This window comes from Muscardinus avellanarius, assembly GCF_963383645.1.
Source record: "Muscardinus avellanarius genome assembly, chromosome: 10".
NCBI lineage: Eukaryota > Metazoa > Chordata > Mammalia > Rodentia > Gliridae > Muscardinus > Muscardinus avellanarius.
Genome location: NC_137796.1, coordinates 61,380,658 through 61,397,028, shown reverse-complemented (window position 1 = coordinate 61,397,028; position 16,371 = coordinate 61,380,658). Strand labels below are relative to the sequence as shown.

At 49.9% G+C, this 16,371-nt stretch overlaps 2 protein-coding genes across 3 annotated transcripts in view; both read right to left on the bottom strand.

Moving 5' to 3' along the window:
* RCN3 (reticulocalbin 3) overlaps positions 1-4,000 on the bottom strand; it is a gene marked incomplete at its 5' end in the record, with an annotated part of 9,359 nt that extends 5,359 nt beyond the window's left edge. Inside the window, 2 exon segments of the mRNA XM_080702773.1 lie at positions 6-114; positions 3,759-4,000. Coding sequence (XP_080558899.1) covers positions 6-114; positions 3,759-4,000 — 351 coding nt within the window.
* A 1,555-nt stretch (positions 4,001-5,555) lies between these two features.
* On the bottom strand, positions 5,556-16,308 carry FCGRT (Fc gamma receptor and transporter; the record flags this gene model as incomplete). 2 transcript variants are annotated; one of them, XM_080702228.1, is made up of 6 exons in its annotated part: positions 5,556-5,620; positions 5,867-5,983; positions 6,572-6,841; positions 13,976-14,251; positions 14,589-14,840; positions 16,236-16,308. In XM_080702228.1, 6 exons carry the CDS (start codon positions 16,306-16,308, stop codon positions 5,556-5,558), a joined length of 1,053 nt encoding a protein of 350 aa, XP_080558354.1. The 2 variants fall into 2 exon arrangements, with proteins under 2 accessions (XP_080558354.1, XP_080558355.1); XM_080702229.1 differs by lacking the exon at positions 13,976-14,251.
* Between the last annotated feature and the right edge of the window lie 63 nt (positions 16,309-16,371).

Sequence of the window (16,371 nt, the reverse complement as noted above, 5' to 3'; positions counted from 1 at the left end):
CTCACCGAGTCGCGAACGTGCCGCTGCTGCGTGTGCGCGATCCACGCGCGGAGCTCGGCCAGCGACACCCAGCCGTCCCCGTCCCCGGCGCGGTCCATGCGGTCCACGATCCGCCTGCGCGGAGGAGCACAGGTGAGTCCGGCCGGCCGCGCCCCTCCGAGCCCTGGCCACCTGCCGGCCGGTCCTGCCGCAGTCGCCCGGCTTCTTCTTCTGGGGTACTGAGGATTGAACCCAAGGGCGTTCTGCCTCTGAGCTGCACCTCCTGCTTTATTTTATCTTTTTATTTATTTTGCGGTACTGGGGATGAAACCCAGGGGCATTCTACCTCCCAGAGTACTCCCAGCCCTATATTATTATTATTATTATTATTATTATTATTATTATTATTATTAATTATACTGGGATGGAACCCAGGGGCATTCTACCTCCCAACCTTATTTTTTATTTTATTTATTTATTTATTTATTTTTGCAGTACTGGGGATGGAACCCAGGCATTCTACCTCCCAGAGTACTCCCAGCCCTATTTTTTATTATTATTATTATTATTATTATTATTATTATTATTAATTTTGTACTGGGATGGAACCCAGGGGCATTCTACCTCCCAACCTTATTTATTTATTTATTTATTTATTTATTTATTTATTTTTGCAGAACTGGGGATGGAACCCAAAGGCATTCTACCTCCCAGAGACACTCCCAGCCCTATTTATTATTATTATTATTATTATTATTATTATTATTATTTATTATTTATTATTTATTGAGAGACACTCCCAGCCCTATTTATTATTATTATTATTATTATTATTATTATTTAATTTTGTACTGGGATGGAACCCAGGGACATTCTACCTCCCAACCATATTTTTATTTTATTTATTTATGCAGTACTGGGGATGAAACTCAGGGGCATTCTACCTCCCAGAGACACTCCCAGCCCCATTTATTATTATTTATTATTATGATGATGATTAATTATTATTTGTACTGGGATGGAACCCAGGGGCATTCTACCTCCAAGCTACACCCCAGCCCTAGTTTTCATTCTTTATTTTGAAACAGAGTCTCACTGGTTTGCAAGGGCCTCACTAAGTGGCTGAGGCTGTCCGAGAACTATGATCCTCCTTTCTCACCTTCCCAAATGCTGGGAATTCAAGTGTGCGCCACCACGCCCAGCTTATTTTTTATTTTGAAACAAAGTCTCTCTAAACTGAAGAGGGCCTAACTAAATTGCCAAGACCTGTCCCAAAATTGCAATCCCCCTTTCACAGCCTCACAAATACTGGGATTACAGACGTCCACCACCGTGTCCAGTTTCATGCTTCCTTTTTTCTATTTTTGGACGTTATCACAGGTTCGCGACCAGCCTCAGCAATTTAGTGAGGCCCTCCACAACTTAGTGAGACCCTGTTTCCAAATGAAGTATAAAATAGGGCTGGGGTGTAGCCTGAAGGTCCCCTGGGTTCCACCCCCCCATACCACACACACAAAAAAAAAACAGAGCTGGGGGTGTAGCTCAGATACCTCGGTTCAATCCCCATTACCACACATAGAAAAAGAGGCTCTAGGGGAAGAACCTAGAGCAATCAATGGCCACGCCCTCTGCCATAGCCACGCCCCAGAAGCCACGCCCCAGAAGAGCCCAGCAAAGCTTTAGCTCTCGCAGGACTCAAGCCGGTGGGGGGGAGAGAGCAGCTATCCGCCCCGCCAAGTTTCTGGACTGGGGCAGAAGCTCCACCCCTCGCCTCTCAGGCCCCGCCCCTCCCTGGCTTAGCGGATCAATTTTTTTTTTTTTTTTTTTGCGGGTCTGGGAATGGAACCCAGGGGCATTTGACCTCAGAGCTACACCCCCTGCCCTATTTTTTATTTTGAAACCGGGTCTCACTGAGTTGCAGAGGGCCTCACTAAGTAGCTGAGGCTGTCTGCGAACCGCGATTCTCCGGTCTCAGCCTCCCGAATGCGTGTGCCACCACGCCCAGCTTAAAATTTTTTTTTTTTAAATTTGATAATTCCAGTACCTGAGAGGCTGAGACAGGAGGATTATAGGTTCATGGCCAGCCTTAGCTACTTGTGAGGCCCTCTGCAACTTAGTGAGACCCTGTTTTATTATTAATTATTATTATTATTATTATTATTATTATTATTATTATTATTATACTAGGCTTGGTGGTGCATGCCTATATCCCAGAATTTGGGAGGGTGAGACTAGAGGATCGCAGGTTCAAGGACAGCCTCAGCAAATACTGAGACTCTTATTAACCTAGCAAGACCCTGTTTCAAAGTAAAAATAAAAGGCCGGGTGTGGTGGCGCACGCTTTTTTTTTTTTTTTTTTTTTTTTGGTGGTACTGGGGGTGGAACCCAGAGGCCTTCTACCTCTGGGCTCCTGGACCTTTTTTTTTTTTTTTTTTTTTTTTGAAACAGGGTCTCACTAGGTTGCTGAAAGCTTCACTAAGTAGCTGAGGCTGGCTTCGAACCTGTGGTGCACGCTTTTAATCCCCGCGTTTGGAAGGCGGAGACAGGAGGATCGCGCTGGTTCGGAGCCAGCCTTGCTGGCTTAAGAGACCCTGTTTCCAAATAAAAAATTATAAAATAGGTCTGGGAGTGTAGCCCGGAGGTAGAAGGGATTCCAGGAACCCCAGTAACACCAAAAAACAAAACAAAACAAAAAAGTAAAAATAAAATAGGGCTGGAGGTATATCTCAGAGGTAGAATGCCCCTAGTTCAATTCCCAGTACCACAAAAATAAGTAAAGAATTAAAAATAGAGCTGGGGGTGTAGCTCAGAGGTAGAATGCCTCTGGTTTCATTCCCCAATAACACACACACACACACACACACACACACACACACACATGCGCGCACGTGAGCGCCGTGCCACTGGGGGGTACTGGGATTCAGTACTCTTTTTTTTTTCAGTAGTAGAGATTGAACCCAGGGGCATTCAATCTCTGAGCTACACCCCAGCTCCATATTTTATTCTTTTTGTTGTTGTTGAGGGTCTTGGGATGGGCATTTGACCTCTGAGCTACACCCCTGCCCTATTTTTTATTCTTTATTTTGAAACAAGGTCTCACTAACTTGCAAAGGACCTCATTAAGTAGTTGAGGCTGTCCGGGAACTGCAATCCTCTGGTCTCAGACTCCCAAATGGTGGGATTACAAGCGTGGGCCACCACGCCTGGCTCCTATTTTATATTCTTTCTTTCTTTCTTTCTTTCTTTTTTTTTTTTGGGGGGGGTGGAACCTCCGGGCTATACTCCCAGACCCATTTTATATTTTATTTGGAAACAGGGTCTCACTAAATTGCTGAGAGCCTTACTAAGTAGCTGAGGCTGGCTTCGAACCTGTATGATCCTCCTGTCTCAGCCTCCCAAGCACGGGGATTACGAGCGTGCGCCTCCACGCCTGGCTTGTATTCTTACTTTGAAACAGGCTTTCACAAAGTAGAAAAGGCTAGCCGCGAACCCGGATCCTCCTGTCGCAGCCTCCCAAGTACAGGGATTACAAACGTGCACCACCACGCCGGACTCAAAAGTCCTATCTCGAGGCCACAATTATAACTTGCTGTTTTCCCCAGAAGGGGAGGTGGAACTTTATTCTTGGCCTCTCACAAAGAACCAAAGTCCCGTCCAGTTCACTCCATCTCTTTCCCAATCCCCTGCCTCTGTCCCCGCAGCAATGATCTCATCTTTTCACAGACCCCCCCCCCCACACACACACACCTCTGAACACACCCCTACCATCTCTCTCCTACCCCAGACGGGCCTGGCTTTCCTCTGGGCTGAGTTGGTCGAATTCCTTGGCCACTTCCCGTCCCAGGAAAGCCTCGTGGTCATACTGGAAGTTCCCGTGGGCGTCATCGTGAGGGGCCTCGCTCAGGGGGGCCGCCTGGTGCACCCTCCCCTGGCCGTGAGGGCCAGCGTCGGGGGACGGCTTCCCCTGGGCCCCGAGCCTCAGGAGCAGCAGAAACAGCAGAAGTGATGTTCGCCACATCATCGGTCCCTGGAGAGAGTGAAGGCCAGGAGTCTGGGGTCACAGGGAAGAAACAGACAAGGGCCACAATTAAAGGTGGGGAAAGGGATTGCCTAGGCCGGGGCAGAGGCTGGCCGCAAAGTGTTTCGGGTTCAAAAAGCAGGCGATGAGGGTAAGGACAGAGTGATCAGAGGTAAAAACAGCTTTGGGACCAAATCTTCTGAAGGAGTTGCAGAAAGGTCCCAGAGCCGAAAGGGGGAGATTCCAGGAGGAGACGTGGCGCATCTCCCACACGAAGAGCAGGGCATGGTGGTGACCAGCGAGAAGCACGCGGGCTCCCTAGCACCGCTGCGGACCTGGACTCTGAACCTCCCGGAGCCGTCCCCCTAATTAGCCCCTCAACCCCCCCACACACACACTCCCACTCCCACTCTTTACCCGGCTTCCAGCTTCGCTTCGCTTTCCAAGCTCTGCTCTGCGTTCTTGCAATGATGCCCAATTTGGCGGCTCCCAGCCAGGCCCCGCCCCGGCAGCGCGAGGCCCCGCCCCTCGACCAATGAGCGTGCGGGAAGGGGCGGGGGCGGGGCCAGTGCTGGGCGTGCAGCCCGCGCCCCTCGCCACGTCCACAGAGGAAACCCTGGCCACTGGGGGCTGGGGCTGCGACCCCGGAGTGACGCGGCTGGAGGGAACTACAACTCCCGGCAGGCGTGGAGGAGCCCTGCAGACCACCTCCAGCTCCTCCAGCCCCCGGGCTCGTGGGAAATGTATTTTTCTCCTTTTCGCTTTGTGGTATGGTTCAAGAAAGAACCGGGCTTGGAGGAAGTGTCCCCTTCCCTCGAAGAGGGAGCAACTCCTCTCCTTATGCCAAGAAAGATTCAGATCAGACTCCAGACAAGAATTCCTTAAGTTGCCTGGCACGGTTTAGGTATTGAGGGTTTTTTGTTTGTTTTTTGGTACTGAGTAGGAACCCAGGGGCATGCTACCTCCAAGCTACACCCCCCAGCTCAATTTTTTTATTCTTTATTTTGAAACAGGGTTTTACTGAGTTGCAAAGGGCCTCACTAAGTATGAGGGTGTCCAAGAACCCTGATCCTTCTGTCTCAGTCTTCCAAATGCTAGGATTACAAGCGTGGGCCATCAGGCCCAGCAAGCATTGGGTAAATATTTATGAAGTTTATGAATGAGAAATACATGATGCAGTTTATGAAATTCCTAGATTCGGCCATGGCAAATGTCAGCAGCCACAGGAGAGATATGAAGCCCAGGGCTTATGCCATTTACTCCCACCCCTGCCTGAAGACTGAAAATAATTGAGAACACGCTGATTCAGGCCCAAATTCATGTTATATGTGGAGGTGGAAAAGAGCCTTATATATTAGGAGGGGAAACTGGGGCAGATCACAGGAGGAGGAGTCCAGAAGGAGAATGTCGGGCCCAGGTCTCCTTCTGGAGGCTCAGAGATGACAGGATTCCAGGCGTCACAGCACAGAAGAGACATGCCTGCTCTGGCTATCCGCAGGCAGAGTGGAGATGGTCAGGCAGTTGCTGGGGTTGCATTTATATCTTGAGAGTCAGCGTCCTAGGCCAGGCCGGGAGTGGGCAGAAGGGTCCCGGTATCATCCCCATGGAAGGAGATCCAAGGAGCTGAGGAAGAGGAAAGTGGGGGCATCATCAGAATCTGAGGCCCTGGGGGTCTCTGACCATCCCTCCCCACCTGCGTGTCTCAGTCTGTCTCTCTTTGGATCTCTCTCATCCCTTGACGCACATTCCCACGCCCCCTCTGTCTCTGCCCCTCTTTGTTTTTCTGTCTAGATCTCCCAGGTCAGTGTCCTTCTCTCTCCTGGAGTCTCTATCCCTCTCTCCAGGGCTCTTCCTCTTCCCACTCCACACCTGGAAGCCCATTCTTCATCTTCCTCCACAGCAGAGCTCCGCCTGCCGCCACTGCTAAGAGCAACAAGAAGCCGAGGATGATTCCGATCGCTGCCACTGGGGACTTGGTGGGCGATTCTGCAGCCAGAAAACGCTGTGAGCTCCTGAACTGGGGGGGGGTCCTGGTCCCTCCCAACCTCGGGGATCCCCTCGCACCAAGTGTCCGAGGATGGAAGTGGGCAGAGGAAAAGCCAGCCAGGTGACACCCTGGATTTGGGCAGAATGTCCCCAGGTTGGATTAAAAGCCAGCCCTAGCAAGAGAGAGTTGGACCCATAGCAGTGGGGTGGAAGGTGCCCACTCTGGAGGGAGGAACAGGCACTGAGCAGTGGTCAGCCTCATGGAGGAGTGGCAGCAGCCAGGTAGTAGAGGATTAGCCTTGGTGAAGACTGGCAGTGGCAAAATACTAGTGGTCAGACTCCATGACTAGCAGCAGCGGTGGCAGGGCAGAAGATGGCCAGACTCAGCAGAACTGACCGCAGTGGCTAATGGATGGTCAGAACCCAAGAGTCCAGGCACAGCAGCATAGTAGGCGCTTCAGACTTGGGGAGAAGTAGCCTTAGCGGGAAAAGGGGGTCAGACTGGGGAGGAAGGCCAGACTCTGGAAGGAGTGTTGCCAGTGGACACGGGTGGGAAAGACGGGGCACCGCCCCTCGGCGGGGCCTCACCCAGCTCCACGGTGAGGGGCTTTGACAGCCCCGCGTGCTGCACGAGGCAGTGGTAGTGGTGTTCATCGCCACTCTGGACTGTGAGCGATGACCAGGCGTGGAAGGAGCCGTCGCCGTTGGGGCCAGAGCCACCCTCTCCGGTGCCAGCTGCCAGCCCATTCCGCACGAATCGAAGTTGCACCTCCGGGGGGTAGAAGGAGAAGGCGCTGCAGGTGAGCACGGAAGAGCCAGGGCTGCTGGGTCGGGCTTTCAGGCGCGTGGAGGGCGGCTCTGCGGAGACACAGGCAGAGGCTCTGAGCCCCAGCCCAGGTCCCTCAGGGCCGCTGGGCAGGGACAGAAGGAGCACTCTGTTCCCTGTGCACAGTACCCAGCCTGGATGACCTAGTAGCAAGAGGGGAGGAACCTCCCAGGGTGACAGAGACCCAGCCCTTCTACCCCGAGCTCATCCTCCTCCAGACCCTACCCCTCATCCATTCCTTCCAAGTGGAAATGTTGCTGAGTCTGGCCTAGAGCCTGCAATCCTGTCTCAACCTCCCAAGTACCGGATTTATGGGCGTGCATCGCCACGCCCGGCTTCCTACAGTGGAAATGTTTCATGAGCTGAACACTGTTCTCGGTACTGGAGACACAGCGGTGAACAAAACAGCCGAAGGCTGACCTCTTCATGGAGCTTACATTCTAATGAGGGGAGGCAGACAAATGTTTATGTGTAAATAAATTAAAAGGAGCCAGATGTGGTGGCACAGCTGTAATCCCAGTACTTAGGAGGCTAAGACCGGGAGAGCCCAGGTTTAAGGTCAACCTTAGCATAGCAATGTAGTGAGACCCTCAGAAACTTTTTTTTTGTGTGTGGTACTGGGGATGAAACCCAGGGGGTTTCTACCTCTGGGATAAACTCCCAGGCCTATTTTATACTTTATTTGGAAACAGGGTCTCACTAAGTTGCTGAGAACTTCACTAAGTAGCTGAGGCTGGCTGCAAACCTGTGCGATCCTCCTGTTTCAGCCTCCAGAGCGCTGGGATTACAAGCCTGTGCCAGCACGCCCGGCTGACCCTCAGCAACTTAATGAGACTGTTTGCTTATTAGTGTGTTTTTGTGGTACTAGGGATTGAACCCAGGGGCATTCTACCTCCAAGCTACAGCCCCAGCCATATATATTATTATTTTTTTTTTAATAGAACCCAGGGGCGTTCGACCTCTGAGCTACACCTCCTGCCCTATTTTTTATTCTTTATTTTGAAACCGGGTCTCACTGAGTTGCAGAGGGCCTAAGTAGCTGAGGCTGTCCACGAACTGCTATCCTCTGCTCAGCCTCCCGAACGCTGGGATTACAAGTGTGCACCACCACGCCTGGCTTCCAGCCATATTTTTTGTTCTTTACTTTGAAACAGGGTCTCACTGAGTTGCAAAGGGCCTCACTAAGTAACTGAGGCTGTCCACAAACTGCAATCCTCCTGTCTCAGTCTCTCAAGTGCTGGGATTATAAGCTTTTGCCACCACGCCCAGTTCCGATTTTTTATTCTTTATTTGGAAACAGGGTCTCAGTAAGTTGCGGAGGGCCTTACTAAATAGCTGAGGCTGGCCGCGAACTCACAATCCTCCTGTCTCAGCCTCCCAAGTGCTAGGATTACAAGCGTATGCCATTATGTCCAGCTTTATTTATTTATTTATTTATTTATTTTGGTGGTACTGGGGATGGAACCCTTCTACCTCTGGGCTACAATACCAGACCTATTTTTTTAAATATATTTTATTTGGAAACAGGGTCTCTTAAGCCAGCGAGGCTGGCTTCGAACCTGCTCGATCCTCCTGTCTCCGCCTCCCAAGCACAGGGATCACGAGCGTGCGCCACCATGCCCGGCCTTATTTTTATTTTGAAACAGGGTCTCAGCCAGGCATGGTGGCGCACACTTGTAATCCAAGCATTTGGGAGGCTGAGACAGGAGAATCACATTTTGTGGACAGCCTCAGCTACTTGGTGTGGCCCTCTGCAATTCAGTGAGACCCTGTTTCAAAATAAAGAATAAAAAATAGGGCTGAAGGTAGAATAAATGCCCCTCAGTTCCATCTCTAGTGCCACAAAAAAATTAAAACAAAATCAAATTAAATAAAGAATAGAGCCAGGCATGGTGGTACATGCTTGTAATCCCAGCATTTGGGAAGCTGAGACCGGAGGATCATGGTTCACAGACAGCCTCAGCTACTTAGTGAGGTCCTTCCCAACTTAGTGAGACCCTGTTTCAAAATAAAGAATAGCCGGGCGTGGTGGCGCACACTTGTCATTCCAGTGCTTGAGAGGCTGAGACAGGAAGATAGCACAGGTTCGAAACCAGCCTCAGCTACTTAGTGAGGCTTTCAGCAACTTAGTGAGACCCTGTTTCCAAATAATGTATAAAATAGGTCTGGGACCCTGTTTCTAAATAAAGTATAAAATAGGTCTGGGAGTATAGTCTGGAGGTAGAAAAAGCCCCTGGGTTGTTCCACCCCCAGTACCACAAAAAATGAAAGAAAGAAAAAGAAAGAAAGAAAGAAAGAAAGGAAGGAAGGAAGAAAGAAGGAGTAAAAAATAGGGCAGAGGATGTAGCTCGGAGGTTGAATGCCCCTGGGTTCCATCCCCAGGCCCACCAAAAAAAAAAAAAAAAAAAAAAAAATGGGGCTGGAGGTATAGCTCGGAGGTATAATGCACCTGGGTTCCATTTCCAGTATTGCAAAAAATAAAGGATAAAAAAATCAGGGCTTAGGGTGTAGCTCAGAGGTAGAATACCCCTGGGTTCCATCTCTGGTACCACAAAAAAAATTCAAACGAACAAACAAACTGGACATGGTGGGGCATGCTGTAATCCCAGTATTTGGGAGGTAGAGACAGGAAGATCCCCAGGTTTGAGGCCAGGTTCAACAATTTAGCTAGGCCCTGAGCAACTCAGACAATGTTTCAAAAATAAAAAATAACTGGGCACGGTTGCACATGGAGTCCTCTCTACTGATGGTGCATCTCAGCAATCTCAGATATTGACTGTAGGTGCTCAGCAGAAAATAAATCTAGCACTTTCTTTTGCAAAGTAGAAAGCCAAGCAGAAGCAGTTGCATCTCTGGTGATTTGGCAAAATTTGCTGCACAGTCAGGTCAACTGAAGAGGGCAGGCCATCTATGCTGTCAGCAGTTCTGTGTCCTCTTACGGTTTTTTTTTTTTTTTTTTTTTTGGTGGTTTTTTTTTTTTTTTTTTTTTTTTGCAGCATTGAGGGTGGAACCCAAGGGCATGAGGCATTCTACCTCTCAGCTACACACCTAGCCCTATTTTTTTTTTTTTTTTTTTTTTCAGTGCTGCGAATGGAACCTAAGGGCATTCTACCTCTGAGAGACACCCTCAGCCCTTTTTTTTTTTTTTTTTTAGGTACCGAGGATAGAACCCAGGGGCATTCTACCTCTGAGCTACACCCCCAGCCCTCCCTATTTTATTATTTTATTTTGAAACAGGGTCTCACTGAGTTGCAAAGGTCCTCACCTTTAAATAGCTGAGGCTGTCAGCAAACCGTGATCCTCCTGTCACAGCCTCCCAAATACTGGGATTTTTTTTTTTTTTTTTTTTTTTTTGCGGTACTGAGGATGAATCCTAGGGGCCTTCTACCTCCGGGCTATACTCCCAGACCTATTTTCTATTTTATTTGGAAACAGGGTCTCACTAAGTTGCTGAGAGCCTCACTAAGTAGCTGAGGCTGGCTTCGAACTTGTGCGATCCTCCTGTCTCAACCTCCCAAGCGCAAGGATTACAAGCATACACCACCATGCCCGGCTTGAGGCTGTCTTTGAACCTGTGTGATCCTCCTGTCTCAGCCTCCTAAGCGCTCGGATTACAAGTGTGTGCCACCATGCCCGGCCCCAAAAGCTGGGATTATAAGTATATGTCACCACACCCAGGTCCAAGCCCTATTTTTTATTTTTATTTTATTTTATTTTTGTGTGTGTGGTACTGGAGGTAGAACCCAGAGGCTTTCTACCTCCGGGCTATACTCCCAGACCTATTTTATATTTTATTTGGAAACAGGGTCTCACTAAGTTGCTGAGAGCCTCACTAAGTAGCTGAGGCTGGCTTCGAACCTGTATGATCCTCCTGTCTCAGCCTCCTAAGCGCAGGGATTACAAGCGCTCGGCTTTATTCTTTATATTCTTTATTTTGAAATAAGGTTTAATGGAGTTGCAAAGGGCCTCACATTTTTTTTTTTTTTTTTTTTTTTTTTGTACTGGGTACTGGGAATGGAACCCAGGGACATTCTACCTTTGAGTGACACTCCCAGCCCTATTTTTTATTTTTTATTTTGAAATAGGGTCTCACTGAGTTGCAAGGGCCTCACTAAGTAGCTGAGGCTGTCCACGAACCACAATTTTCCTGTCTCAGCCTCCCAAATGCTGGGATCACAAGAAAACACCACCACACCCGGCTTTATTCTTTATTTTAAAACAGGGTCTCACTAAGTTTTAGAGGGCCTCTCCAAATAGCTGAGGCTGGCTGTGAAACTGCAATGCTCCTGTCTCAGCCACCCAAGAATGGGATTACAAGCATGTGCTACCATGTCCAGCATCTCCTGTCTTATATATACTATTGTTTTCCAGAAAATATGCTTTGGTCTGCGTGTTGTATTCACTGCCATATCCCCTTTGTTTCTAAGATCCAGGAGTTATAACCTGAGCTAAATCCAAGCACAGAAAATCTATCTGGCCAGGCACAGTATTCCACACCTGTAATCTCAGTACTTGGGAGGTAGAGACAGAGGATCTCAAGCTGGAAGTCAGGCTCGGCAACTTAATGAGACCCTATTTCAAAATAAAAAGATCTGCCAGGCGTGGTGGCGCACGCTTGTAATCCCCGCGCTTGGGAGGCTGAGACAGGAGGATCACACAGGTTCGAAGCCACCCTCAGCTACTTAGTGAGGCTCTTAGCAACTTAGTGAGACCCTGTTTCCAAATAAAAATATAAAAAGGTCTGGGAGTATAGCCCGGAGGTAGAAAGCCTCTGGGTTCCACCTCCAGTACCACCAAAAATAAATAAATTAAAAAATAAATAAATAAATAAATAAATAAATAAATAAAAGATCTGAGGGTACAGTGCCTAGTACCAAAACAAATAAATAAAGCCAGGCATGGTGGCACAGGCTTGTAATCCCAGCATTCGGGAGGCTGAAACTGGAGGATTGCGGTTTGTGGCCAGCCTCAGCTACTTAGTGAGGCTCTACGCAACTTAGTGAGACCCTGTTTGAAAATAAAAAATAAAATATAGGGCAGGGGTGTAGCTCGGAGGTTGAATGTTACTGAGTTCCATCCCCAGACCTCCCCACACACACAAAAAGAATAAAAAATAGGGGTAGGGGGCAAGGGGTAAAGTGCCTGGAGGTAAAATGCTCCTGGTTTCCATCCTTAGTACCACAAAAAACAAAAACAGAATTAGAGCTGAGCTTGCTTATAATCCCAGTGTTTGTGAGGCTAAGGAATTAGATAGGAGGACTGCAGGATCCTCAGAAATTTCACAAGATCCTGTTTCAAAATAAAAAATAAAGCTGGGCGTGGTGGCGCAGGCTTGTAATCCCAGTATTTGGAAGGCTGAGACAGGAGGATCTGGTTCACAGACAGACTCAGCTACTTTACCCCTTTGCTAGTCAGTGAGACCCTGTTTCAAAATAAAGAACAGAAAATAGGGCTGGGTGTATAGCTCAGAGGTAGAATGCCCCTGGGTTCCATCCCCAGGAATGCAAAGAAAATAAATAAATAAATAAATAAATAAATAAATAAATAAAGCCAGGTGTGGTGGTACATGCCTGTAATCCCAGTACTTGGGAGGCTGAGACAGGAGGATTGCATGTTCCCGGCAGCCTTAGCTAATTAGTGAGGCCCTCTGCAACTTAGCGAGATCCTGTTTCAAAATAAAGAACAAAAAATAGGTCTGGGAGAGTAAGTAGCTTAGAGGTAGAATGTCCGTGTGTTCAATCATATACACACACACACACACAAAGCTGGGCCTGGTGGCATATGCCTGTAGTTCCAGTATGTGGGAAGCTGAGACATGAGCATTGCAGGTTTGAGGACAGCCTCAGCAACTTATCGAGGCCTTCAGAAACTTAGGGAGACTCTGTCTTGACATGAAAAATAAGCCAGGCATGGGGGCGCACACTTGTAATCCCAGCATTTGGGAGGCTTGGACAGGAGGATGGCATTTGCAGACAGCCTCAGCTACTTAGTGAGGCTCTTTGCAACTCAGTGAGACTTTGTTTCAAAATAAGGAATAAAAAATTGGACTGGGGGTGTAGCTCAGAAGTAGATGCCCCTGGGTTCCATCCCCAGTACCACAAAAAAAAAAAAAAAGTAATAATAATAATAAGGGCTTGAGGTGTAGCTCAGAGATAGAATGTCCCTGGTTTCATTCCCTTAGTACCAAAATAAATAAATTAATGAAGCCAGGCACGGTGGCACATGCTTATATATATCTGGGCCATTCCCCAGCCAACCCCTATCTCATGCAGCCACCCTGGAGCTGAGGCAAAGTACATGGCACCACTCTCTCCTCTTTGCCCAGAACAGCTCTGAGAATGTACTTTACAATGTTCCGTGCCTGGATAGGGTCCGGGCCTCTGGGGATGAAGCCAGGACTCTGCCTACAGAGTTGAGGGAGGGCCTCTCAGAGGTGAGGGAGGAGTATGTGGAGATGTGGAGAGACACAGGCAGCGGGCTGGGTCAACAGTGGGAGCACAGCGCTGTGAGGCGAAAGGCCGGGTGTGTCATGGCGGAGTGGAGGCTGATAGGCAGGTAAAGACCCACAGCTGAGCGGGACACGGTGGTGCAGACTTGTAATCCCAGTACTTAGTAGGCTGAGACAGGAGGATCGCATGATTCGTAGTCAGCCTCAGCTACCTAGTGAGGCCCTCCGCAACTTATTGAAGCTCTGTTTCAAAATAAAGAATAAGAGCTGGGCGTGGTGGCGCACGCTTGTAATCTCAGCATTCGGGAGGCTGAGACTGAAGAATTGTGATCCACGGACAGCCTCGGCTACTTAGTGAGGCCCTCTGCAACTTAGTGAGACCCTGTTTCAAAATAAAGAATAAAAAATTGGGCAGGGGGTGTAGCTTGGAGGTCAAATGCCTCTGGGTTCCATCCCCAGACCCACAGAAAGAAAAAAAAAAAAAAAAAAGGAATAAAGACCCACAGCTGGACGGATCTGATGAGGACATGCAGGCGAGGCGGCTGGGACTCTTGTCCGAGACTGGAGTGCCATAAGGAGGTATTTGAGAGGGGACAGACAGGCAGCTCTGGGTGGAGAAAGATGCTCTGTAGTATGTGGGGACAGGCTGAAGGGGAAGGGAGGAGCCCTGCGTGAAGCCTTGAGGATGGGACAAACCAGAGATGCGGGGATGGCTCACCCTTCCACTCCAGGTTCCCGCGGCCCCTCTCCAGGTGCCCCAGCAGCCGCTGCGGGCAGGAATAGAGCAGGAAGGCCCTCTCCTTGCTGACTGCCTCGGCCTGCTGCGTCCACTTCTCATTGATGATCCGGACCTCGGGCCACTCCCCGGTCCAGCTGCCGTTCTTGGGGTCGAACTCCATGAATTCCTCGCCATTCAGAGCAAACAGGGCGGTGGGCACAGAGGCATTGTCAGGGCCTAGTTCACAGCCCAGCAGGCCCTGCAGGGTGTAGGGACCTGGAAGGCCTACACACAAGTAAGCAGGATCCTGGAGCAAGAGCTGAAACCTCCTCCTCAGACTCTGGCCCTCCTCCCACAGACCAGGGTCCAGGCCCAGGCTCCTCCCTCAGACCCATAGGTCCAGACCCTAGCCCTCCTCCCTGAGACCAGAGGTCCAGGCCCCAGCCCTCCTCCCTCAGACCAGAGGTCCAGACCCTAGCCCTCCTCCCTCAGACCAGAGGTCCAGGCCCTGCCCTCCTCCCTCAGACCAGAGGTCCAGACCCTAGCCCTCCTCCCTCAGACCAGAGGTCCAGGCCCTGCCCTCCTCCCTTAGACTCGGGGGTCTAGACTTCACCTTCTCCCTTCAGGACTTTGAGAGCTTCCAGAAAGAGCTTCTCCTTGCTTCTCAGGTCTATGGTCTCTTTCTCCCAATACCAGGACACCTGGTTTTCCCAGACCCAAGCCCCACAGGGCTCAGCCTCCTTCCTCAGGCTACTGTAGCTCAGGTACTGCTGTGGACCCAGCCAGCCTGATACCCAGAAGGCAGGAGTCCCTGGGGCGGGAGAAGACACCGCTGTGAGTTGGTACAGGAGGGAGAGATGGTTCTCTGTGGGAGAGACAGAGGTGAGGAGAGTCAATGGTTTGGAGGGATCCAGCCTAAAGATAGAGACCCTGGGAGACAAGGGTCAGCCTGGGAGGGGGGCTGCTGACTCAGAGAGTGGGGGCAGAGACACAGGGAGAGAGAGACAGAGACAGAGAGACCCAGAGAGAGACAGACTCAGAGAGAGAGAGAGGGACAGAGCTCACGCCTGTAATCCCAGCCTTGGGAGGCTGAGAGAGGAGGGTCACAGTTTCACAGCCAGCCTCAGAGACTTAGCAAGGCCTCTGTTTCCAAATAAGAAGTAAAATAGAAGCCGAGCGTGGTGGTGCACACTTGTAATCCCCGCTCTTGGGAGGCTGAGACAGGAGGATTGCACGGGTTCGAAGCCAGCCTCAGCTACTTAGTGAGGCTCTCAGCTACTTAGTGAGACCCTGTTTCCTGTTTCCAAATAAAATATAAAAAAAAGGTCTGGGAGTATAGCCCGGAGGTAGAAAGCCTCAGGGTTCCACACCATTACCACACACACACACACACACAAAAAAAAAAAAAAAAAAAAGTAAAATTGAAGCCAAGTGTGTTGTGCATGCTTGTAATCCCAGCATTTGGGAGGCTGAGACAGGAGGATCACAGTTCTGGGACAGCCTCAGCTACTTACTGAGGCCCTTTCCAACTCAGTGAGACCCTGTTTCAAAATAAAAAATAAAAGCCGGGCGTGGTGGCACATGCTTGTAATCCCCGCGCTTGGGAGGCAGAGACAGGAGGATCGCGCAGGTTCGAAGCCAGCTGCGCGCCCTGGTTTAGGAGACCCTGTTTCCAAATAAAAATGTAAAAATAGGTCTGGGAGTGTAGCCCGGAGGTAGAAGGGCTTCCAGGAACCCCAGTACCACCAAAAAATAAAAATAAAAATAAAAAATAGGGCGGGGGTGTAGCTTGGAGGGTAGAATGCCCCAAGTTCCATCCCCACTACCACAAAAATAAATAAATAAATTAAATTAAATAGGACTGGAGGTGCGCCTTGGAGGTAGAATGCCCCTGAGTTCAAGCCCCAGCACCACCCAAAAAAAAAAAAGAAAGAAAAGAGGGTTAGAAGAGAGGGAGACAGAGCCCCAGAGAGAGGGACAGAGGTCCAGAAAGAGAGAGGAACAGAGACCTAGGGAGAATGGGACAGAGAATCAGAGAGACAGACCCAGAGAAAGGAAAACAAAGACTGAACGAGACAGGAATAGAGACCAAGAAAGGGACATAGATGGGTGGTTTGCAGATACATAGCAGAGGAAGGGAAAGTAGTAAACAAAGTTAAGCGCGAGAGGAGGGCGCAGGGGTTTTAAGTGAAAACTTCCCGCCAGGACCTCCTTCCTCCCCGCAGCCAGCAGCCGGCGGCCTGAGCCAGTGGCCTCTCACCTGCACCCCGAGTCCGAGACAGGAGGAAGAGCAGGAGACCGAGTGCCCAGGGCTGAGGCCAGGGCACCCACATGCTGAGAGGGTGACCTGGGGCGGGCGGGAGGGGGCATGTGATTCCTGGGGACCCCCGCCCCGC